Source organism: Pseudophryne corroboree, chromosome 2 (genome assembly GCF_028390025.1).
Source record: "Pseudophryne corroboree isolate aPseCor3 chromosome 2, aPseCor3.hap2, whole genome shotgun sequence".
Taxonomy (NCBI): domain Eukaryota; kingdom Metazoa; phylum Chordata; class Amphibia; order Anura; family Myobatrachidae; genus Pseudophryne; species Pseudophryne corroboree.
This window is the reverse complement of record NC_086445.1, coordinates 832,818,174-832,845,553: the sequence shown is the minus strand read 5'-3', so window position 1 is coordinate 832,845,553 and position 27,380 is coordinate 832,818,174. Positions and strand designations below refer to the sequence as shown.

Sequence of the window (27,380 nt, the reverse complement as noted above, 5' to 3'; positions counted from 1 at the left end):
CTGCCCTGCATCACCGCCAGCGGGTGGGCTCGGAATTCTGAGCCTTTTCCTCGCACCCCCAGTTGCGGGAGAATGTGAAGGAGGAGATGTTGACAGGTCGCGTTCCGCTTGACTTGACAATTTTCTCACCAGCAGGTCTTTCAACCCCAGCAGACTTGTGTCTGCCGGAAAGAGAGATCCAAGGTAGGCTTTAAATCTAGGATCGAGCACGGTGGCCAAAATGTAGTGCTCTGATTTCAACAGATTGACCACCCGTGAATCCTTGTTAAGCGAATTAAGGGCTCCATCCACAAGTCCCACATGCCTAGCGGAATCGCTCCGTGTTAGCTCCTCCTTCAATGTCTCCAGCTTCTTCTGCAAAAGCCTGATGAGGGGAATGACCTGACTCAGGCTGGCAGTGTCTGAACTGACTTCACGTGTGGCAAGTTCAAAGGGCATCAGAACCTTGCACAACGTTGAAATCATTCTCCACTGCGCTTGAGACAGGTGCATTCCACCTCCTATTTCGTGCTCAATTGTATAGGCTTGAATGGCCTTTTGCTGCTCCTCCAACCTCTGAAGCATATAGAGGGTTGAATTCCACCTCGTTACCACTTCTTGCTTCAGATGATGGCAGGGCAGGTTCAGTAGTTTTTGGTGGTGCTCCAGTCTTCTGTACGTGGTGCCTGTATGCCGAAAGTGTCCCGCAATTCTTCTGGCCACCGACAGCATCTCTTGCACGCCCCTGTCGTTTTTTAAAAAATTTTGCACCACCAAATTCAAGGTATGTGCAAAACATGGGACGTGCTGGAATTTGCCCATATTTAATGCACACACAATATTGCTGGCGTTGTCCGATGCCACAAATCCACAGGAGAGTCCAATTGGGGTAAGCCATTCCGCGATGATCTTCCTCAGTTGCCGTAAGAGGTTTTCAGCTGTGTGCGTATTCTGGAAAGCGGTGATACAAAGCGTAGCCTGCCTAGGAAAGAGTTGGCGTTTGCGAGATGCTGCTACTGGTGCCGCCGCTGCTGTTCTTGCGGCGGGAGTCCATACATCTACCCAGTGGGCTGTCACAGTCATATAGTCCTGACCCTGCCCTGCTCCACTTGTCCACGGCTAAGTGGACATTGGGTACAACTGCATTTTTTAGGACACTGGTGAGTCTTTTTCTGACGTCCGTGTACATTCTCGGTATCGCCTGCCTAGAGAAGTGGAACCTAGATGGTATTTGGTAACGGGGGCACACTGCCTCAATAAATTGTCTAGTTCCCTGTGAACTAACGGCGGATACCGGACGCACGTCTAACACCAACATAGTTGTCAAGGCCCCAGTTATCCGCTTTGCAGCAGGATGACTGCTGTGATATTTCATCTTCCTCGCAAAGGACTGTTGGACAGTCAATTGCTTACTGGAAGTAGTACAAGTGGGCTTACGACTTCCCCTCTGGGATGACCATCGACTCCCAGCAGCAACAACAGCAGCGCCAGCAGCAGTAGGTGTTACACGCAAGGATGCATCGGAGGAATCCCAGGCAGGAGAGGACTCGTCAGAATTGCCAGTGACATGGCCTGCAGGACTATTGGCATTCCTGGGGAAGGAGGAAATTGACACTGAGGGAGTTGGTGGGGTGGTTTGCGTGAGCTTGGTTACAAGAGGAAGGGATTTACTGGTCAGTGGACTGCTTCCGCTGTCGCCCAAAGTTTTTGAACTTGTCACTGACTTATTATGAATGCGCTGCAGGTGACGTATAAGGGAGGATGTTTCGAGGTGGTTAACGTCCTTACCCCTACTTATTACAGCTTGACAAAGGCAACACACGGCTTGACACCTGTTGTCCGCTTTTCTGTTGAAATACCTCCACACTGAAGAGCTGATTTTTTTGGTATTTTCACCAGGCATGTCAACGGCCATATTCCTCCCACGGACAACAGGTGTCTCCCCGGGTGCCTGACTTAAACAAACCACCTCACCATCAGAATCCTCCTGGTCAATTTCCTCCCCAGCGCCAGCAACACCCATATCCTCCTCATCCTGGTGTACTTCAACACTGACATCTTCAATCTGACTATCAGGAACTGGACTGCGGGTGCTCCTTCCAGCACTTGCAGGGGGCGTGCAAATGGTGGAAGGCGCATGCTCTTCACGTCCAGTGTTGGGAAGGTCAGGCATCGCAACCGACACAATTGGACTCTCCTTGTGGATTTGGGATTTCGAAGAACGCACAGTTCTTTGCGGTGCTTTTGCCAGCTTGAGTCTTTTCAGTTTTCTAGCGAGAGGCTGAGTGCTTCCATCCTCATGTGAAGCTGAACCACTAGCCATGAACATAGGCCAGGGCCTCAGCCGTTCCTTGCCACTCCGTGTGGTAAATGGCATATTGGCAAGTTTACGCTTCTCCGACGACAATTTTATTTTAGGTTTTGGAGTCCTTTTTTTACTGATATTTGGTGTTTTGGATTTGACATGCTCTGTACTATGACATTGGGCATCGGCCTTGGCAGACGACGTTGCTGGCATTTCATCGTCTCGGCCATGACTAGTGGCAGCAGCTTCAGCACGAGGTGGAAGTGGATCTTGATCTTTCCCTAATTTTGGAACCTCAACATTTTTGTTCTCCATATTTTAATAGGCACAACTAAAAGGCACCTCAGGTAAACAATGGAGATGGATGGATACTAGTATACTTATGGATGGACTGCCGAGTGCCGACACAGAGGTAGCTACAGCCGTGGACTAACGTACTGTGTCTGCTGCTAATATAGACTGGATGATTGATAATGAGATGAAATCAATATATATATGTATGTATATATAATATCACTAGTACTGCAGCCGGACAGGTAGATAATATATTTATTAGGTAATGATGACTGATGACGGACCTGCTGGACACTGTCAGCTCAGCAGCACCGCAGACTGCTACAGTAAGCTACTATACTATAGTAGTATGTACAAAGAAGAAAGAAAAAAAAAAACCACGGGTAGGTGGTATACAATTATGGATGGACTGCCGAGTGCCGACACAGAGGTAGCTACAGCCGTGGACTAACGTACTGTGTCTGCTGCTAATATAGACTGGATGATTGATAATGAGATGAAATCAATATATATTTGTATGTATATATAATATCACTAGTACTGCAGCCGGACAGGTAGATAATATATTTATTAGGTAATGATGACTGATGACGGACCTGCTGGACACTGTCAGCTCAGCAGCACCGCAGACTGCTACAGTAAGCTACTATACTCTATAGTAGTATGTACAAAGAAGAAAGAAAAAGAAAAAAACCACGGGTAGGTGGTATACAATTATGGATGGACTGCCGAGTGCCGACACAGAGGTAGCTACAGCCGTGGACTAACGTACTGTGTCTGCTGCTAATATAGACTGGATGATTGATAATGAGATGAAATCAATATATATATGTATGTATATATAATATCACTAGTACTGCAGCCGGACAGGTAGATAATATATTTATTAGGTAATGATGACTGATGACGGACCTGCTGGACACTGTCAGCTCAGCAGCACCGCAGACTGCTACAGTAAGCTACTATACTATAGTAGTATGTACAAAGAAGAAAGAAAAAAAAAAACCACGGGTAGGTGGTATACAATTATGGATGGACTGCCGAGTGCCGACACAGAGGTAGCTACAGCCGTGGACTAACGTACTGTGTCTGCTGCTAATATAGACTGGATGATTGATAATGAGATGAAATCAATATATATATGTGTGTATATATAATATCACTAGTACTGCAGCCGGATAGGTTGATAATATATTTATTAGGTAATGATGACTGATGACGGACCTGCTGGACACTGTCAGCTCAGCAGCACCGCAGACTGCTACAGTAAGCTACTATACTCTATAGTAGTATGTACAAAGAAGAAAGAAAAAAAAAAAACCACGGGTAGGTGGTATACAATTATGGATGGACTGCCGAGTGCCGACACAGAGGTAGCTACAGCCGTGGACTAACGTACTGTGTCTGCTGCTAATATAGAGTCTAGACTGGATGATAAATTATTGATAATGAGATGAAATCAATATAATATCACTAGTACTGCAGCCGGACAGGTACTATATATATTTATTATGTAATGACTGATGACGGACCTGCTGGACACTGTCAGGTCAGCACAGCACCGCAGACTGCTACAGTAAGCTACTATAGTAGTATGTATAAAGAAGAATGAAAAAAAAAAAACCACGGGTAGGTGGTATACAATATTATATATATATATATATATATATATATTATATACAATTATATATATATATATATATATATATATATATTAAACTGGTGGTGATTGATTATTAAACTGGTGGTCACTTCAGGACAGGTCACGTTGCAACTTGCAACTAGTACTCCGAGGCCTAAGCAGACAATCACAAAATATATTATTATACTGGTGGTCAGTGTGGTCACAACAATGGCAGTGTGGCACTGACTCTGGCAGCAAAAGTGTGCACTGTACGTTATATGTACTCCTGAGTCCTGCTCTCAGACTCTAACTGCTCCCCACTGTCAGTGTCTCCCCCACAAGTCAGATAATACACTTACAGTCACACTATCTAATCTATAAATATCACTTCAGCAAGTAGTATAGTAGTATACAGTAGTACTCCTCCTAATAATGCTCCCCGAAAATACTGTGTCTCTCTCTTCTCTAAACGGAGAGGACGCCAGCCACGTCCTCTCCCTATGATTCTCAATGCACGTGTGAAAATGGCGGCGACGCGCGGCTCCTTATATAGAATCCGAGTCTCGCGATAGAATCCGAGCCTCGCGAGAATCCGACAGCGTGATGATGACGTTCGGGCGCGCTCGGGTTAGCCGAGCAAGGCGGGAAGATCCGAGCCTGCTCGGACCCGTGTAAAAAACCTGAAGTTCGGGCGGGTTCGGATTCAGAGGAACCGAACCCGCTCATCTCTAATGTTTTTTAGATGCATGTAACATGATCTTGAGACAGATTGAATGTGGGGAGCAAAGGACAGTTCTGAGTCATGTATGACTACTAGGCAGCAAGCTTGTGGGGTAGGATTGATTGTTGAGTTCTCAACAGTGATAGAGATATCAGGTAGGTAACTACTATTGGCCGGTGGAAATATAAGTAGCTCTGTCTTGGAAATATTAAGTTTGAGGTGGCGAGATGACATCCAAGATGAAACAGCAAAAAGGCATTCAGTGACCCTGACAAATACAGATGGTGACAAATCTGGGGAGGATAGGTAGATTTGAGTATCATCTGCGTACAGATGACACTGAAATCCAAAAGAGCTGATTAATTTACCAAGAGATGAGGTATAGATTGAGAAAAGCAGAGGACATAAGACCGAGCCTTGTGGTACTCCAACTGAAAGAGGTAGCAAAGAGGAGGTGGATTCAGAGAAGCGAACACTGAAGGAGCGATTAGATAGGTAGGATAGGAACCAAGAGAGGACTGTGTCTTTAAGACCTAGGGATTGTAATGTTTGTATGAGAAGAAAATGGTCAACAGTGTCAAAAGCAACAGGGAGATCTAGAAGAATAAGAAGTGAGTAATGGCCGTTGGACTTTGCAGTGACTAGATCATTCACGACTTTAGTCAGTGCTGTCTCTGTGGAGTGCTGCAAACGAAAGCCTGACTGAAGTGGGTCAAATAAATTATGGGTTTTTAAGAAAGTGTGTGAGGCGAGTGTAGGCAGCTCTCTCAAGTAGCTTGGAGAGGCATGGCAGCTGAGAGAAGGGACGGTAGTTTGAGAGAGTGCTAGGGTCAGAATTTTTTTTTTCAGAATGGGAGTAATCAGTGCATGCTTGAACAGTGAAGGAAAGAATCCAATAGAGACAGAGAGAGATTACAGATGTTGGTTAAGGTTGGGATGAGCACAGGAGACAGAGCTCCCACGTTCACTAGTCACAGTTTCATTAACCAGCAGGCAGCTATATATATATATATATATATATATATATATATATATATATATATTTACCATAAACGTCTCCATATATTTGTGTTAGTTCAAAAAGTTCCTTGATAATTGTGTTTTGCTTAATGCAGCAATCCCACGTTCTTTAAATAGAAAGTTAAGGACCTATTAAACATTTGAGCGTGCCAGAGCCTCTCAATTCACTAAATCATTTGCCATTTGACTGTGGTTGCCATGGTAGTCACATGATACTGCAGTATTACAAATCATGAATAACAGCATGAAGAAATTAAACAAACCAAGCCAAAATGATACTTGCCAAGACTCTTCTTACAGCTCGTATAGTGTTTTATGTTAACATAAAACATATCTCATTTTTGTCATAGGATTTGCTGCTTTATATTTACTATGCTATATGTTGGGTTTTTTTTATGACCCCCAAGTAGCATGTTGTTTTATCATTTTATCATCATGTAATTTTATTATCTACAAAGTATGTTAATCACTGCAAGCGCAACGTTATTAAATGTAATCTTCATTATGAACATTTAAATTTTAATAATTAAGAGATGTGCGCAGACCTCTGTGTTTTGGATTTGCAAACAACCCTCCGGTGTTTTGGTTCTGGATTTCCTACAAATTGATAAAAACATCGAAAATATTATAATTTAGATCTGTTTTTATCCCTACAGTATTATTTACTTTAATAACATCCATTTCCAGTCATTTTCACTGTAGGGAGGGAGGGACCTGAATGCAATTCAAAACATGCAAGATTAGATCTGAGATCCAAACCTGACGAGATGACTTGAGATGGGACTCTGTTCGACTCCGAACACTAAAGTAACCCGAGGCAGGTGTCTGTCTGACTCGAAACCACAAAGTTTGGGTGTGTCCGGTTTTCAGCAAAACGGAACCATTTATCTCTAATAATTAATTCACTGCTACATAAAGAATCTAGGGCCTTCTGCTGGAATACTTAAGGGCCACACAGTCACACACTAGACGAGTTTTTTAAAAGATATGGACGATGCAGACAATTTTGAATGATATATCGTTCAAGTCGCTAGTGTGTATGGCCACCCCGACGGCCTATGCGCGCACCCGTGCTCGATAAAAGCAGGTCGCTCGTCGGCCGTGCATGCAGCTCAATGTGAGCAATGTCACTTGTGACATCGTACATCACGACACATGTGTACCGAGCCGCGATGAGCGATGTACACAATGTGACATTGCTCCTCCTCCCCGGCAGCGGCTCCCTCCCCAGGAGCAGCTCCATTCTAGCTGAGCCGCTGACGGGAGCCGCACAGCGTCTCCATCATAATTTCTTCCACTGCCCCACCAATTATATTTCCACTGTGCCACCAGCTTAATAAAAAAATAATTATAATGGGTTCATAAATTTTATATATATATATATATATATATATATATATATATATAAAATGCATCCAGATAAGTAGCACTCCTGGCGTCTTGTATATATAACTCTCCGGGCACATATCAGATTGGCAATGTCTCAGTGCTGTTTACTTGTGTGGCACTTTCGCCAGAGTGCTACTTATCTGGATGCATTGTTAGTTGTGTATGCAGGCACCTGGCGCTGCATACGCTATTGATGAGAGAGCCGGACACTCTGGTTTTTCTTATATATATATATATATATATATATATATATATATATATATATAAATTTATGAACCCATTATAATAAATTTTTTATTACGTTTTTGGCACAGTGGAAATTGGTGGGGCAGTGGGTTAAAAAAACTTAATTGGTTCCCCCTTCTACAGCCCTGCCCACACTCCCAGAAATGCCTCCCCAATATTAAAATATATAAATAAGGTGCCAATTCCAAAGATATCTTTCGTCTTTCAAATTGTTTGAAAAATTGCTTAGTGTGTACACTCAATTTCGTTTGTCAGGGCTCTGGGAAGTTCAAAGGAAATTGCTCATGTTCCACATTGTTCATCTTTCACATTAGTCATGTCTTCTAGTGTGTAGGACCCTTTATAGAGTAGTGCAATTTCTTAATCTTGTTTTTGGCTATAGAATAGATTAGCCTGGATATCTTTACATGAAAATGTAAATATTCACGTGTCCTTGTGTCCCTCATTTTTCCCTTTATAACCCTGATCTCCATAATGATTACTGTTTTTACATCTACTAGTTTGTGGATTCCAGTGCTGATCAATCTGTCTGCTGTTAGACTGTACACTGCTTACTCCTCTATCCCAGCCTGCATAGGAACTAAGACCTTTGAGTCCATGCATTAAAACGTGGCACTATAATATGGGTATTCAGACCATTCAGGTTGCTTCCATGCAGGCAACTGCCCAAGGTCTATTCTTTTTATACCACTTGATTAAAATTTTTAATTGCCAAATAGCTAAGTACTGTACAGATAAGAAAACAATAATCATTATTGGTGAGAAAACAACGTTCTATAGTGTGGTCTATTAAAGCAACTTTTAATGCCATATGCAGACATGATTTTTTTTCTTTCTCTTTTGCAGGAGGAATGAGTTGTATGTCCAGTGAGGTTCAAACTTGTAAGTATTGTGAGCATTCATACACATGCAGTGACCTAGGTATATAGCTGTATCCTTGATGAAACATCTAAACCATGGCCAGACGGACATGCAAAACATCACCCTGGCCTGTTTATAAGCTGCTAGAGTTCTGAATTCTAATGTGGGTGCTGTGTAGTACCTTATTCATCATGCAGTTGGTCATATACAGTAGTGTTAAGTTCTCTGCCTATTATTTTGTTCTGTGTTTTTCTATCCACCAAAAGGTAAATGCCACTCAAGCAAATTGTGGTCTGCAATCTCCTTATTATAGGTGCACCCCTGCTCAAATCTTTCAGATCTTTCTAAATCTTGGAAATAGTGCTTACTGGTGCTGCCTTGGGTAATAGAGGGGGGAAGAACCAAGTAGCCCTTAGCATGGGTAGCATTATGAGGTTGCAACCCGTGGGCTGCTTTGTGGTTCCTGATACTTGTACTTGAAGTGCCACAAGTTTGCATTATAAAGGATGTCTCTGTTATAAATGATCAACTGTCACCCCCATACTTCAAATATAGTAGTTTCCCACATTCTTTAATAATAATAACAATCATCTTTATATACTTACATTTAATAGATTGCCTCCATTAAATATATGAATCCAGTCCCTCTTTTAATACACAACTTTATTAATGATCTTTCTTGTTAATACATTAATGATCGCCCCCGGATAAATATTTTAGTGACTACCACCTGTTAAATATATTAATGATCAGCCCTGTTAAAATTAATGGTTTACTGGGCCCTGTATCTATTTATTGCATTTTGAGATCATGTTAATCACCATGCAATCTTCACTTCATGGTTCTACAAAAGTAATAATAATAAAAGAAGAACCCTATGTAAATTGACCTGTGGCACAGACGCTGCACAAATATTCCTACTGGCAGATGCATCTGTGTCTTGGTGAATGGATTTACTCTTGGCCTTCCCTCTCCCATTTTTACTAGCTAAGCGTAAGTAGTAGTAAATATAAGGTGAGACTTCATTATAAATAAAGGACCACAGGCATGGCGCTCAGCCCTGTTTCCACATAAAAACATTATATATAACACTTTCAATGTATAGAATGTTCAAAAGCCAGTGATACTTAGTCCATCCCAAAGAATTCAAACTGATGTTGGTGTTTGTTCTGTGAACGTCCGTTAATTTACCTCATATAAGAGGTAAATAGAGAAAAACAACAGCTCATGATATAGTGGGGGTAATTCAAATGTTTGAAAAGTCGGTTGGGTGTCTGTTTTTTCCTGTCTATTAGATAGGAAAAAACAGACACCCAACTGACTTTTCAAACAATTGAATTACACCCACAATAAATTAACACCCTTAAGCGTACAAAGTCCAAGGAAAGTGTTGGGATAGATGTAGCTCTCCACGCCACCAAGCATAGGCATTACATGTGCAGTTGTATTTTATAGAGAAACAAGAGACATGGATGAGATTCTACTGGGGTCCCAACACTCAGAGTAGTCGTCAACAAACCACATCAATTGTTTATCCAATCAGCTGTATGGACATGATTAATAACTTTTTCTATACGACAGCTGTTAATATAAAAATTTCTGTGGGATTTATGCATTTCAGTAAGTCTAATTGATAATGTGCAATTTCTTTTTATAGGGCTAACGGATGTCTGCAATTCATCCTGTAATGATTCAGGTAATTTTATGAATAGTTTGTTTGGTTTCATTCCTCATTGGGGGCCAAATGTAATAGAGTGAGAGTTTCAGAAAGTGAGAGGTTTGGTAAGTTTTTGCTGTTTTTTTTAAAGTGGCAATCATTTACACAGCAAGATCAACCTGATTTTGCTGTTTTCAATGATTGCCACTTTAAAAAAAACTGAAAAACCTTACCAAATCTCTCACTTTCTGAAACTCTCACTCTATTACATTTGGCCCTGGGTATCTATCCTTGAAAGAGGAAGCAATATCTTCTGCACTGATAGAAGCTGCTGGGTTGGATGAGGGAGGGGTAAGACTTGATTTAAATATATTAAAACATTGCCTGGGGTTAGAGGCTTGAGCAGAGATGAGAGATTTTAAATATGTTTGCTTGGCAGTGTCCAGAGCCTTACGATAAGAGTGGTAGATAGTCTTTTACATGTGAGAAGTATGAGATTTACACCACTGACATTCTACTTTTAAGTGACAGTTTTTCGTAGGTGTCTTGTTAATTTAGAATGCCACAGTTGACATCTACAGTAAGTCTACGTGGAGTGTGATGAGTAGCTGAGGCCTCTTCATCTATTGCTATTTCTATGTTTTGGTTGAGGTGTGATACAGCAATCTCAGGATAAGTGCATGTAGAAGTAGATGAGAATGTAAAGAGGTGGGCAATTAATAGCATTAATATTTCTGTGAGTTTGAGGCTTGGTAGACTTCAATGACACTGAGAGTGAAGTAATAGAGGAAAGCGTACAGGTGATAAGGTTATGATCTGAGAGGGTAAGGAATATTATGGAGCATAAACACAGTGCGAAGTAACCTTACGATTTTGACTATGTAGTCAAAATCGCAAGGAAAGTTACTGCAAATCACACCGTGTGTACATAGCTTGTGTTACCAATGCGCGCTCCCGTGGGGTTGGTATCACAAGAAAAGACAGACTGTGCAGGCAACTCAATCTTGACTATATTGTGTACAATCTAGTACATAGTATAGTCATGATTGGCACTTAGTCAAGTAAAGTTAGTCAGTATCAGTGGTTCAGGGCCCTGGGGAGTTCAGGGGAAATCACAAAGTCAAAATCAGAGATAGTCAATATCTCACCGTGTTTATGCGCCTTTGGTGGAATCATAAATTGGGCATAGTCTGGGGAATGCAAGATTTAGGCAGTGGCCATCCTTATTAGTAGAGGTGTCAGTCCACTGGGCAAGGCCAAGAGAGGATGTTAGAGAGTAGTTTGGAGGCACAAGGATATTGTGGACTATCAACAGAGATATTGAATTCCCCCATGATGATGGCGAGGATGCGAGAGGATTAGAAGTGAGTGAGCACGGCAGAAATATCTTCTAGAAATTGTTGGTGTGACCCAGGTGAGCGATAGATAGCAGCAATAGGTAGACAGAAAGGGGTTAAAATCCTGGTAGAATGTACTCTACTTCAAATTATGTAAATGGGAACATTGGAACTTATCCCTTCTTACCAACAAGCTTAGGGGTCTATTTACTAAGTCTTGGATGGAGATAAAGTGGCCGGAGATAAAGTACCAGCCAATCAGCTCCTAACTGACATTTTTCAAACACAGCCTGTGACATGGCAGTTAGGAGCCGATTGGCTGGTACTTTAACTCCGGCCACTTTATCTGTTCACTTTATCTCGATCCAGGGCTTAGTAAATAGACCCTTAATAAATTCCCAACAACCTAGCTGCTCCATCTTTTAGATGAGTCCTTTAATAATAATCATTATTGGTGAGACATAAATGAGTGGAGATACAAACATACAAAATTATTATCTTGACTGGAAAACAAAGTGGGATTTCTTATAGCAACTGTTAGTGCCATACTGTATGCAGACAAGACACGAGCAATTCATGAGACTAGCACAAACAGTATTTCAATATTGCTTCATTTTTTTTTTACTTTTTGTTTTTTCTCCCAAAAAATGTTTGCAGGAGGAATGAATTGTACTGCCAATGCCAGCAGTGAGATTCAGAATTGTAAGTATTTTGAGTTCTGAATTCTAATGGAAGTGTTGTGCAGCCCCTTAACCATCATGCACATGATCATAAACAGTAGTGTGCACTCTAAAACACCACTATTATATTTTAGGCATTTTTCTATCTACAGTACCAAAGGTAAATGCCACACAAACAAACACATTGGTACTCTAAATGATTTACCAGCAGACGGGATGCCGGCTGTCAGTATACCGACTGCGGCAACCCGTCTGCTGGAATCCCGGCAGCGAGTTCCCTTGTGGGACTCACTCCGCTCGCCATACTTCGGGCCTGGGCCACAGGATCTATTTCCACTCGGTTGGTACCGTGGACCTACCAATCAAGTGGGGATACCGGATGGCAGTCGGGATTTCGTATGTCGGGATTTCACTGGCTGTCGGGATTCCGGTGTCGATCTCCTAAATGCCGGGATCCCGACAGCCGGCATTTTAACTGCATCCCCTCTAAATTAATTTCTTTATCTTTCTGTCTGCAGTTTAATTATTATAGGGACACTCCTGCTCATTACTTAGACGCCCCTAAATTTTGTAAATAAGCAAATACTGGTGCTTCCTTGGTTAAGAGAGGTGGACGGAAACAAGCAGCACTTACCGTGGGTAGCATTATGATGCTGCAACTCTTGGGCTGCTTTGTGGTTGCTGATACTTGTACAGATGTGTCTTCATACATCCTTGTTGCAGTCATGCAAAACAGCCCCTCTCCCATGAGAGACTGCCAGTGTTGGTCTTTTTTTTTTTGTCTTTTCTCTATCGTCCTAGTGGATGCTGGGGTTCCTGAAAGGACCATGGGGAATAGCGGCTCCGCAGGAGACAGGGCACAAAAAGTAAAGCTTTAGGATCAGGTGGTGTGCACTGGCTCCTCCCCCTATGACCCTCCTCCAAGCCTCAGTTAGATTTTTGTGCCCGGCCGAGAAGGGTGCAATCTAGGTGGCTCTCCTAAAGAGCTGCTTAGAAAAGTTTAGCTTAGGTTTTTTATTTTACAGTGAGTCCTGCTGGCAACAGGATCACTGCAACGAGGGACTTAGGGGAGAAGAAGTGAACTCACCTGCGTGCAGGATGGATTGGCTTCTTGGCTACTGGACATTAGCTCCAGAGGGACGATCACAGGTACAGCCTGGATGGTCACCGGAGCCTCGCCGCCGGCCCCCTTGCAGATGCTGAAACGAGAAGAGGTCCAGAATCGGCGGCAGAAGACTCCTCAGTCTTCTTAAGGTAGCGCACAGCACTGCAGCTGTGCGCCATTTTCCTCTCAGCACACTTCACACGGCAGTCACTGAGGGTGCAGGGCGCTGGGAGGGGGGCGCCCTGGGAGGCAAATGAAAACCTTTTTTGGCTAAAAATACCTCACATATAGCCTCCGGGGGCTATATGGAGATATTTAACCCCTGCCAGAATCCGTTAAGAGCGGGAGACGAGGCCGCCAAAAAAGGGGCGGGGCCTATCTCCTCAGCACACAGCGCCATTTTCCCTCACAGAAAGGCTGGAGGGAAGGCTCCCAGGCTCTCCCCTGCACTGCACTACAGAAACAGGGTTAAAACAGAGAGGGGGGGCACTAATTTGGCGTTAGAAATATATAAAAAAGATGCTATAAGGGAAAACACTTATATAAGGTTGTCCCTATATAATTATAGCGTTTTTGGTGTGTGCTGGCAAACTCTCCCTCTGTCTCTCCAAAGGGCTAGTAGGTCCTGTCCTCTATCAGAGCATTCCCTGTGTGTGTGCTGTGTGTCGGTACGTGTGTGTCGACATGTATGAGGACGATGTTGGTGAGGAGGCGGAGCAATTGCCTGTAATGGTGATGTCACTCTCTAGGGAGTCGACACCGGAATGGATGGCTTATTTAGGGAATTACGTGATAATGTCAACACGCGCCAAGGTCGGTTGACGACATGAGACGGCCGACAAACAATTAGTACCGGTCCAGACGTCTCAAAAACACCGTCAGGGGTTTTAAAACGCCCGTTTACTTTAGTCGGTCGACACAGACACAGACAGGGACACTGAATCCAGTGTCGACGGTGAATAAACAAACGTATTCCTTATTAGGGCCACACGTTAAGGGCAATGAAGGAGGTGTTACATATTTCTGATACTACAAGTACCACAAAAGAGGGTATTATGTGGGATGTGAAAAAACTACCGTAGTTTTTCCTGAATCAGATAAATTAAATGAAGTGTGTGATGATGCGTGGGTTCCCCCCGATAGAAAATATGGGCGGTATACCCTTTCCCGCCAGAAGTTAGGGCGCGTTGGGAAACACCCCTTAGGGTGGATAAGGCGCTCACACGCTTATCAGAACAAGTGGCGGTACCGTCTATAGATAGGGCCGTCCTCAAGGAGCCAGCTGACAGGAGGCTGGAAAAATATCATAAAAAGTATATACACACATACTGGTGTTATACTGCGACCAGCGATCGCCTCAGCCTGGATGTGCAGAGCTGGGGTGGCTTGGTCGGATTCCCTGACTAAAAATATTGATACCCTTGACAGGGACAGTATTTTATTGACTATAGAGCATTTAAAGGATGTATTTCTATATATGCGAGATGCACAGAGGGATATTTGCACTCTGGCATCAAGAGTAAGTGCGATGTCCATATCTGCCAGAAGATGTTTATGGACACGACAGTGGTCAGGTGATGCAGATTCCAAACGGCACAAAGGTGTATTGCCGTATAAAGGAAGAGGAGTTATTTGGGGTCGGTCCATCGGACCTGGTGGCCACGGCAACTGCTGGAAAATCCACCGTTTTTACCCTAAGTCACATCTCTGCAGAAAAAGACACCGTCTTTTCAGCTTCAGTCCTTTCGTCCCTATAAGAGTCATATCTGCCCAGGGATAGAGGAAAGGGAAGAAGACTGCAGCAGGCAGCCCATTCCCAGGAACAGAAGCGTTCCACCGCTTCTGACAAGCTCTCAGCATGACGCTGAGACCGTACAGGACCCCTGGATCCTACAAGTAGTATCCCAGGGGTACAGTTTGGAATGTCGAGACGTTTCCCCTGCGCAGGCTCCTGAAGTCTGCTTTACCAAGGTCTCCCTCCGACAAGGAGGCAGTATGGGAAAAAATTCACGAGCTGTATTCCCAGCAGGTGATAATTAAATTACCCCTCCTACAACAAGAAAAGGGGGTATTATTCCACACTATATTGTGGTACTGAAGCCAGAAGGCTAGGTGAGACCTATTCTAAATCTAAAAAAATTTGAACACTTACAAAGGTTCAAATCAAGATGGAGTCACTCAGAGCAGTGATAACGAACCGGGAAGAAGGGGACTATCTGGTGTCCCGAGACATCAGGGATGCTTACCTCCATGTCCCAAATTTGCCCTTATCACTAAGGGTACCTCAGGTTCGTGGTACAGAACTGTCACTATCAGTTTCAGACGCTGCCGTTTGGATTGTCTACGGCACCCCGGGTCTTTACCAAGGTAATGGCCGAAATGATGGTTCTTCTTCGAAGAAAAGGCGTCTTAATTATCCCTTACTTGGACGATCTCCTGATAAGGGCAAAGTCCAGGGAACAGTTGGAGGTCGGAGTAGCACTATCTCGGATACTGTTACAACAGCAGGGGTGGATTCTAAATATTCCAAAATCGCAGCTGATCCCGACAACAAGTCTCCTGTGCTTAGGGATGATTCTGGACACAGTCCAGAAAAAGGTGTTTCTCCCGGAAGAGAAAGCCAGGGAGTTATCCGAGCAAGTCAGGAACCTCCTAAAATCAGTGCATCATTGCACAAGGGCCATGGTAAAAAAATGGTGACTTCCTTCGAAGCAATTCCAGTCGGCAGATTTCATGCAAGAACTTTTCAGTGGGATCTGCTGGACAAATGGTCCGGATCGCATCTTCAGATGCATCAGCGGATAACCCTATATCCAAGGACAAGGGTGTCTCTCCTGTGGTGGTTACAGAGTGCTCATCTTCTAGAGGGCCGCAGATTCGGCATTCAGTTTTGGATGTTGGTGACCACGGAGGCCAGCCCGAGAGGCTGGGGAGCAGTCACACAAGGAAAAAATTTCCAGGGAGTGTGATCAAGTCTGGAGATTTTTCTCCACATAAATATAGCTAAGGGTAAATTTATAATGCTCTAAGCTTAGCAAGACCTCTGCTTCAAGGTCAGCCGGTATTGATCCAGTGGGATAAAACATCACGGCAGTCGCCCACGTAAATAGACAGGGCGGCACAAGAAGCAGGAGGGCAGTGGCAAAAACTGCAAGGACTTTTCGCTGGGCGGAAAATCATGTGATAGCACTGTCAGCAGTGTTTCATTCCGGGAATGGAAACTGGGAAGCAGACTTCCTCAGTAGGCACGACCTCCACCCGGCAGAGTGGGAACTTCATGGGGAAGTTTTCCACATAATTGTAAACCGTTGGGAATTACCAAAGGTGGACATGATGGCGTCCCGTCTGAACAAAAAACGGGACAGGTATTGCGCCAGGTTAAGAGACCCTCAGGCAATAGCTGTGGACGTTCTGGTAACACCGTGGGTGTACCAGTCGGTGTATGTGTTCCATCCTCTGCTTTTCATACCTAAGGTACTGAGAATTATAAGACGTAGAGGAGTAAGAACTATACTCATGGCTCCGGATTGGCCAAGAAGGACTTGGTACCCGGAACTTCAAGAGATGCTCACAGAGGACTTATGGCCTCTGCCGCTAAGAAGGGACTTGTTTCAGCAAGTACCATGTCTGTTCCAAGACTTACCGCAGCTGCGTTTGACGGCATGGCGGTGGAACGCCGGATCCTAAGGGAAAAGGCATTCAGGAAGAGGTCATTCCTACCCTGGTCAAAGCCAGAAAGGAGGTGACCGCACAACATTATCACCACATGTGGCGAAAATATGTTGCGTGGTGTGAGGCCAGGAAGGCCCCACGAAGAAATTTCAACTCGGTCGATTCCTGCATTTCTTGCAAACAGGAGTGTCTATGGGCCTCAAATTGGGGTCCATTAAGGTTCAAATTTCGGCCCTGTCGATTTTTCTTCCAGAAAGAATTGGCTTCAGTTCCTGAAGTCCAGAAGTTTGTCAAGGGAGTATTGCATATACAACCCCCTTTTGTGCCTCCAGTGGCACTGTGGGATCTCAACGTAGTTCTGGGATTCCTCAAAACACATTGGTTTAAAACCAGTCAAATCTGTGGATTTGAAGCATCTCACATGAAAAGTGAACATGCTCTTGGACCTGGCCTGGACCAGGCGAGTGTCAAATTGGTGGTTTTTTTCTCAAAAAAGCCCATATCTGTTTGTCCATTCGGACAGGGCAGAGCTGCGGACTCGTCCCCAGTTCTCTCCCTAAGGTGGTGTCAGTGTTTCACCTGAACCAGCTTATTGTGGTGTCTTGCGCCTACTAGGGACTTGGAGGACTCCAAGTTGCTAGATGTGGTCAGGGCCCTGAAAATATAGGTTCCAGGACGGCTGGAGTCTGGAAAACTGACTTGCTGTTATCCTGTATGCACCCAACAAACTGGGTGCTCTTGCTTTTAAGCAGACTTTTGCTAGTTGGATGTGTAATACAATTCAGCTTGCACATTCTGTGGCAGGCCTGCCACAGCCAAAATATGTAAATGCCCATTCCACAAGGAAGGTGGGCTCATCTTGGGCGGCTGCCCGAGGGGTCTCGGCTTTACAACTTTGCCGAGCGGCTATTTAGTCAGGGGCAAACACGTTTGTAAAATCCTACAAATTTGATACCCTGGCTAAGGAGGACCTGGAGTTCTCTCATTCGGTGCTGCAGAGTCATCCGCACTCTCCCGCCCGTTTGGGAGCTTTGGTATAATCCCCATGGTCCTTTCAGGAACCCCAGCATCCACTAGGACGATAGAGAAAATAAGAATTTACTTACCGATAATTCTATTTCTCGGAGTCCGTAGTGGATGCTGGGCGCCCATCCCAAGTGCGGATTATCTGCATTACTTGTACATAGTTACAAAAATCGGGTTATTATTGTTGTGAGACATCTTTTCAGAGGCTCCGCTGTTATCATACTGTTAACTGGGTTCAGATCACAGGTTGTACAGTGTGATTGGTGTGGCTGGTATGAGTCTTACCCGGGATTCATAAATCCTTCCTTATTGTGTACGCTCGTCCGGGCACAGTACCTAACTGAGGCTTGGAGGAGGGTCATAGGGGGAGGAGCCAGTGCACACCACCTGATCCTAAAGCTTTACTTTTTGTGCCCTGTCTCCTGCTGAGCCGCTATTCCCCATGGTCCTTTCAGGAACCCCAGCATCCACTACGGACTCCGAGAAATAGAATTATCGGTAAGTAAATTCTTATTTTTACGAAAATGCATCTTAGATACAACAAGATGCAACTAGGATGCACCAGGAGACTGCGCTGATTACTTTGATGTGTGACACTTGTATATCTGTGTGCAGATAAGTGTCTGAATCTGCATAAGAAGTGCTACGATTCAGCAGCCCTGGATTTTTTTCTATACCAGGTTACGTTGTACTTCATATATAGACTCAGTCACACACAGATTTACAAGTGTCACATATCAAATTAATCAGCACAGTCGAAGGCGTATATTCAGATAAAAAAAAGATGCCCGCTGCTAGCTGAGTTGCAAGAACCCTGTCAGCTCACTTGCTAAAGGCATCTCCCGCAGCGTGGCGTATTGAGGCTGTATGTGTAAGCCGAGGACACCTCTGTACTTGAAGTGCCACAAGTTTGCATTATAAATTATGTTCCTGTTGTAAATGCTCAACTGTTGCCCCCATACTACAGCTATAATGGTTTTCCCATTCTTTATTTTTATTAAACACAATACTAATTGCGCCCATTAAATATATGAATCCATTCCTCCTTTAAATATATAAATATATTAATGATCACTCCAGCTAAATATATTAATGATCGCCCCAGATAAATATTTTAGTGATCACCCCCTGTTAAACTTATTAAGGATCAGCCCTTTTAAAAATGATTTACTGGTGCCCTATCTATTTACTGCATTTTGACATACTATTAAACACTTATCAATTTTTATTTCTTTGTACTTTAAAAGTAATAATAAAGGAAAAACTATATATATATATATATATATATATATATTGACCTGTGCCACAGACGCTGAACAGATATACCTACTGGCAGGCGCATCTATGTCCTGGTGAATGAACCTACTCTTGGCCTTCCCTGACCTTCCCCTCCCCCCCCCCCCCCATTCTACCTAGCTAAGCGTATGTAGTAGTAAATAGTAAGATGCTGGCTCAACCTGCATACTAGATGTAATGGGCCCTACACATTTAACGATCCGCCGCCGTGCTGCCGGAAGGCGGATACGGCCGACAGGCGACACAGCGGGGGGGGGGGGCAGTGACGGGGGGAGTGAAGTTTCTTCACTTCCCCCGTCACTCGGATCCATAGAAGTGCAGACAAATATGGACGAGATCGTCCATATTGGCCTGCATGCACAGCTGACGGGGCACCAGCGATGAACGAGCGCGGGGCCGCGCATCGTTCATCGCTGGTGCCTCCACACTCAAAGATATGAATGGTATCTCGTTCATTAGTGAACCAGATCATTCATATCTTTGAGAATTATCGCCCAGTGTGTAGGGCCCATAAGTGTAGGCATTACATGTGCAGTAGGGAAATGTGTATTTGCAGAAAAACAAGGCGTGCATGTGACTCTACTGGGGCCCAACTGACCTGAACATTTATCAACAAACCACAACCAATCAGCTTCACAGACATGATTAATAAGAATTATAGTAACAAAGCTACTGACTACATTTTCTATCCGACATTTGTTAATATGAAAATGTCTGTGGGATTTATTACCTTCTCTGAGTGTAATTGATGTGCAATTTGTATTTACAGGGCTAATGGGTATCTGCAATTCATCCTGTAATGGTTCAGGTAAATTTATGAATACTTTGTTTGGTTTCACAACTTATTGCGGATACACCTCAGAAAAAAACGGCATGTGGGTCAACCTTCTCTTCTAGGAATCGGGTTTCAGACTGTGCACTTGAATTATATATTAAACTGCCTATATGTTACATTATACAACACAGGATTATAGTGTATTTTTTTACAGATCATTCCTGTTATTAACCTGGTACATTATCATGCTTGCACTAGCAGTGTTTAATATATCAAGGGTCCCAGACCATGTATTATCTAATAGTTAGCCAAGCCTCTGTGGTGGCTGACCACACCACCTATGGTGGATGGCCTCACCCCTAAGCATGGGCCCCTACCATTGCATTCCCCTGGTGGGCCCTTCATGCCCCATTCCAACCCTGGGTGGCAATGTTCTTTATTGGTTGGTTTCTGGCAGACTTATTACTGGCCTCCCACTCTCCTTAAGTTCTGGATTCTAAGCCTTATGGATAGACTCCCCTCTGAATTTAGAAGATCTCTGCTCAGACACCTTATGAACGCTGCAAGAGTTTATAACCCCTGCTTGTGGATAACCCCCTCTCCTCCCTCCATCTCTCAGTGGTTCCAGAGTAGTGAGTTCTATATGACAAATGAAGATTTATCTTCCTTGGCTTTGTTGATATCTCCCATAGGAGGCTCCCCCTCCCCATATCCCCACTACGTCCTTTCCTTGCCCCATCCCTCTCTCATGCCCTTTACTGTCATCTCTGTTCTGTAAGTGTTTTTTTTTTTTATATACATTTTTGTTCAATAACCGTGCACAACATTTCAGTTTTGTCTACACCTTTCCTTTGATCTCATTGAAGATTATATGTGGTTTGTTTCTATTTTTTTATTTTTTTTATGTACCAACATATACACTCTGCTCGGATGGTTTTCTTCTTATTCTTTTGCTGTTTGCTTTGATAAATATACTGTAGAGTACTTTAAAAAAATGTATGAGTAGAACTATTTTAAACTATATTAATGTAATGTCTGTAAAAGCATATTTTATAAAGTCTTTATCATGTAAAAATTCCTTCAAGTTTTTGTTGTGCTATCTTCTGAATTTATTTTGCAATTTCAACTTAAAGCAGCAATCCCACTTTTTTACTTTTGAATGTCAAGTTATGTGACATTAAAAAAATGCACATGATAATCCTTCTATAAATAATTACCTGATTTCAAAATGTCTCTGTAGGAACAGCCTATTTGGCTACCTGTCACCCACCCACACACCGACTATCTGCATGTCATGCGAAGACCATGGGGGGATTTTACAGTGCACAAAGTAGACAGAGTTCAAAGAGTTATTCAATTTTTTCATGAGATTGCTGCTTTAATATAGGGTAACCACCTCATCCCTTTAATTCTGGACACATTAATTACACAGGTTCTGTGGCTGGCTGACTTCAAGACTCCATTTCACCTGGTTTTAATCAGTCATAGAACCTGTGCAATTAATGTGTGTCCAGAATTAAAGGGATGAGGTGGTAACCCTACTTTAATATGAAGCACGGACACAGTTGTAAAGCAATAAATCTACCTTAATTATGTTATTAATATTGATGTTTGATTGTGGCTTTAACTAAACCACATTTGCTTTTTACTCATTAAATGAAAGATGAGTGGTGGTATAATGACAATATAAAATCTGAAAATATAGAGTACAACAGAGGTTCTCAAACACAATCTTCAAGCCACTCCAACGGGTTTTAAGTTTATCCATGCTTGGCCACAGGTGAATTAATTAGCACCTCAGTCAATGTGATTTAACCATCTGTGCTGAGCCATGGATATATCTAAAACCTGGACCGTTGGGGTGCCTTAAGGACCGCGTTTGAGTACAAATACTAATATCAAGCAAATTCAAAAGCAGAAATATAATGAAGATATACAATATTTTACAAACCAAGTACAGGTTGAGTATCCCATATCCAAATATTCCGAAATACGGAATATTCCGAAATACGGACTTTTTTGAGTGAGAGGGAGATAGTGAAACCTTTGTTTTTTGATGGCTCAATGTACACAAACTTTGTTTAATACACAAAGTTATTAAAAATATTGTATTAAATGACCTTCAGGCTGTGTGTATAAGGTGTATATGAAACATAAATTAATTGTGTGAATGTACACACACATTGTTTAATGCACAAATTTATTAAAAATATTTGCTAAAATGACATTCAGGCTGTGTGTATAAGGTGTATATGAAACATAAATGCATTCTGTGCTCAGACTTGGGTCCCATCGCCATGATATTTCATTATGGTATGCAATTATTCCAAAATACGGAAAAATCCGATATCCAAAATACCTCTGGTCCCAAGCATTTTGGAAAAGGGATACTCAACCTGTATAGTCTTTAAAAATATTTTTGCTCTAAATCCCTGGGCAAAAACCGCTGAATATCTGTAATTAGACAAATTGTTCTCCATTTCCCCCAAAATCTCCATTATTCCTCTTATAGCATATCTTAGTATATGGAACTTAACGTGTATATGTTTGTTTGTTTTTTCCTTTCTCTAAACAGTTTATGAGATCACTTTGGAGCCAGTAAGTGTATTTTTTTTCATTGCCTTTTTTATTATACATTTTATATTTTAAACTTGCTTGGGTGGCATTAGAACTATATAGGGGACAAGTGTAGATGTTATAATCAATAAAGCAGTTATTAAACATGCAACACTATGTCATTAACTGAAAATAATTGGAAAATTTGTCCTGATCCATTTCTTGAGGTATAACATTGTGCATCCATTCATACTGTACAATTGTCAGACATCAGTAAAAAGCTGAAGCCCATGTCAGAGACATATATCGGGAATGAGACAAAAATAAGAACAGCACTGGAAAGTGGAAAACGGATTTGATTACAGTATAGAGCTGTTGCTGCAAAAATGCAAATTAGCCCAAATTTATTAAATCTTAAATAGAAATATGTAAAAGGTACAACAATACACAGTAACAAAGTGTATAAAAATATTTTTATATATATACTGTGTGTGTGCGTATATATATATATATATATATATATATATAACAAATAATACATGAAAATAGATACTAGAATAGTACAGTACAAACCAGTAAATATTTATGCTAAAGACTTGGGGGGTATAGGTAATAGGGTCCGAGTTTGCCGGAGGTGCAGGATGTCTTAATGCACCAATCATTTACAAGGCAAAACCAACCTGGTTTTGCCTTGTAAATGATTGCTGCTTTAAAAATACAGCCATTCTCGGCCGACATCCAGCACTTCCGGCAAACTTAGACTCTATTACATATATCCCTTGAACTGAAAATATTAGTAAAATGTATTACTGCAGGGGTGGCAGTGCAAATTTAAAAGCCCCAAATTTAAATTAATAATAATAATAATAATAATAAAAATAAATTTAGGATGCTTTTTAACACTCTGGGGTGTATTCAATTGGTGTCGGATCCTCCCCGACGGGGAGGACTCCGACACTACACTATTCAATTTGTGGGCATTTTCAACTGGTATAGCCCGTTTTTGACAATGCCGATACAAATTTTAAAGTCTGATCGGCATTGTCCGATAACGCAACAAAAACCTGTCGAAAATGCCCGCAAATCCGACAAAATACGTGGATCCGCGGCTAATCCGCCAATCCACGTGTCTTCCGACAATTCGGAATTCCCGACTTGCCAGAAAAAGGGCAGTTGACTTGAATAGGTCGACTCCAGATTCGACCTAAAAAAGTCGGAAAGTGACGTATTTCCGACTTGACAGCAATTCCGACTTGAATTGAATAAACCCCAAAGTACTGTAAAACATATTGCATGATATGAGGCTTATATGCCTTGTGTTCCCCATTTCTGAGTCTGAGTTCAGTGGCCCTCCTCTTCTTCACCAAGTCTCCTGTGCCCTTTTACCTATCTTTATGATCTCCCTACATCTCTTTCCTATCTCTTACATTTTCCATCTCATACTTTCTTTCTATTCCCTCCCCAAAGGAGGTGATTGTATTAACCACTACATAAATAAATAAATGAAGCAGAAAACACCTGGAGGTGCCTATAAAACCGTACATAATATACAATGTGATAATATTCAATAAGTTCATTAATATCATACCATCTCTGTATAACAGACATTTCACAGGAGAAATCCCCAACTAAAAAAAAATCAACATAGTGTGATACAGTATAAATGAATAAAAACCTTTCAGCAGATCAACCAGAAATTTTATTTTTTCAGGTGTATTGATACTTTATATCTAATAGGAAGCGGTTATCCAATGAGTAACCAAAATCTTCCTCCCGGGACAAATCTGCTCAAATAGAATTAAAAAGAAACAAATTAGTGTATTTTAGTAAAATAAGATAAAGATAGATACTTTATTTGTCATTGATCAAACAATAAAATATTGTACAGAACAACGAAATTTCAACCAGAGCAACCACATATGCATATTAGTCAGAACAGAATAGATATTAAAACTCCCCAGTCACGTTCATCCTCACTATAACTGAAGGGAAAAAACTGTTTCTGAACCGTGAAGTTCTAGATTTAATACAGCGGAAACGCCTTTTCGAAGGCAGTAGAGCAAACAGACTGTGGTATGGACGTTCACAGTCCTTTAAAATACTATTTCCTTTCCTCATACTATGCTTAATACAGTATATACCTCCTCCACTGTACACATTCAGTCCCAATAATATTCCCTGCTGTCCTAACCACTCGTCGTTCCAACAGCTTACGATCTGCTGAGTTGCAATTACAGTACCAAACAGAAATGCAATAAGTTAAAATACTTTCAATTACACGATAAAATTCAATAAATGTTTTTTAGACAGATTAGCCGCCTTCAATTTCCTCAGTAAATACACGCGCTGTTGCGCCTTCTTAACCATCGATAAAATATGAGAACTCCAAGTCAAGTCATCACTGATAATAGTGCCCAATCATTTAAAACATTTCACCCTTTCGACCTCCAGGTTAGCAATAGATAATGGCAACAGGTTAGATCTATTAGTTTTTCTGAAATCAATAATGATTTCTCTGGTCTTTTTTTTAATTTAACAATAGGCTATTTACCTCCCCCCCAACTGACCAACCTACGATGCATAGACTCATCTCCATCCGATATAAGCCTCAGAACTGTCGTATCATCAGCAAACGTAACAATTAAATTTGATTGAAACGGGGAGGCACAATCGTATGTAAAAAGTAGTGATGTGCACCGGACATTTTTCGGGTTTTGTGTTTTGGTTTTGGATTCGGTTCCGCGGTCGTGTTTTGGATTCGGACGCGTTTTGGCAAAACCTCCCTGAAAATTTTTTGTCGGATTCTGGTGTGTTTTGGATTCGGGTGTTTTTTTACAAAAACCCCTCAAAAACAGCTTAAATCATAGAATTTGGGGGTCATTTTGATCCCATAGTATTATTAACCTCAATAACCATAATTTCCACTCATTTCCAGTCTATTCTGAACACCTCACACCTCACAATATTATTTTTAGTCCTAAAATTTGCACCGTGGTCGCTGGATGACTAAGCTAAGCGACCCAAGTGGCCGACACAAACACCTGGCCCATCTAGGAGTGGCACTGCAGTGTCAGACAGGATGGCACTTCAAAAAAATAGTCCCCAAACAGCACATGATGCAAAGAAAAAAAGAGGCGCAATGAGGTAGCTGTGTGACTAAGCTAAGCGACCCAAGTGGCCGACACAAACACCTGGCCCATCTAGGAGTGGCACTGCAGTGTCAGACAGGATGGCACTTCAAAAAAATAGTCCCCAAGCAGCACATGATGCAAAGAAAAAAAGAGGCGCAATGAGGTAGCTGTGTGACTAAGCTAAGTGACCCAAGTGGCCGACACAAAAACCTGGCCCATCTAGGAGTGGCACTGCAGTTTTCTAGCGAGAGGATGAGTGCTTCCATCCTCATGTGAAGCTGAACCACTAGCCATGAACATAGTGCCAGGGCCTCAGCCGTTCCTTGCCACTCCGTGTCGTAAATGGCATATTGGCAAGTTTACGCTTCTCCTCAGACGCTTTTAATTTTGATTTTTGGGTCATTTTACTGAACTTTTTGTTTTTTGGATTTTACATGCTCTCTACTATGACATTGGGCATCGGCCTTGGCAGACCACGTTGATGGCATTTCATCGTCTCGGCCATGACTAGTGGCAGCAGCTTCAGCACGAGGTGGAAGTGGATCTTGATCTTTCCCTATTTTAACCTCCACATTTTTGTTCACCATTTTTTAATGTGTGGAATTATATGCCAGTATCAATAGCAATGGCCTACTACTATATATACTGCGCACAACTGAAATGCACCACAGGTATGGATGGATAGTGTACTTGACGACACAGAGGTAGGTAGAGCAGTGGCCTACTGTACCGTACTGCTATATATTATATACTAGTGGTCAGCAAACTGTGCAAAACTGAAATGCACCACAGGTATGGATGGATAGTATACTTGACGACACAGAGGTAGGTAGAGCAGTGGCCTACTGTACCGTACTGCTATATATTATATACTGGTGGTCAGCAAACTGTGCAAAACTGAAATGCACCACAGGTATGGATGGATAGTATACTTGACGACACAGAGGTAGGTAGAGCAGTGGCCTTCTGTACCGTACTGCTATATATTATATACTGGTGGTCAGCAAACTCTGCAAAACTGAAATCCACCACAGGTATGGATGGATAGTATACTTGACGACACAGAGGTAGGTAGAGCAGTGGCCTACTGTACCGTACTGCTATATATTATATACTGTTGGTCAGCAAAATTATGCACTGTACTCCTACTGTATACTACAATGCAGCACAGATATGGAGCGTTTTTCAGGCAGAGAACGTATAATACTAGTGGTTACTGGTCACTGATCAGCAAAACTCTGCACTGTACTCCTCCTATATAATACTGGTGGTCCCCAGTCCCCACAATAAAGCAGTGTGAGCACAGATATATGCAGCACACTGAGCACAGATATGGAGCGTTTTTCAGGCAAGAAACGTATAATACTGGTGGTCACTGGTCAGCAAAACTCTGCACTGTACTCCTCCTATATAATACTGGTGGTCCCCAGTCCCCACAATAAAGCAGTGTGAGCACACATATATATGCAGCACACTGAGCACAGATATGGAGCGTTTTTCAGGCAGAGAACGTATAATACTGGTGGTCACTGGTCATCAAAACTCTGCACTGTACTCCTCCTATATAATACTGCTGGTCCCCAGTCCCCACAATAAAGCAGGGTAAGCACAGATATATGCAGCACACTGAGCACAGATATGGAGCGTTTTTCAGGCAGAGAACTTATAATACTGGTGGTCACTGGTCAGCAAAACTCTGCATTGTA

At 42.4% G+C, this 27,380-nt stretch overlaps 1 protein-coding gene across 3 annotated transcripts in view; it reads left to right on the top strand.

Annotated features, from left to right (window-relative positions):
* ADGRG2 (adhesion G protein-coupled receptor G2) overlaps positions 1-27,380 on the top strand; it is a 267,587-nt gene that overhangs the window by 167,950 nt on the left and 72,257 nt on the right. For all 3 annotated transcript variants that reach the window (XM_063955727.1, XM_063955726.1, XM_063955728.1), the window contains 3 exons: positions 12,091-12,135; positions 19,982-20,020; positions 22,563-22,585. In XM_063955727.1, the coding sequence (XP_063811797.1) occupies positions 12,091-12,135; positions 19,982-20,020; positions 22,563-22,585 (107 nt within the window). The remainder of the gene's footprint in view (positions 1-12,090; positions 12,136-19,981; positions 20,021-22,562; positions 22,586-27,380) is intronic.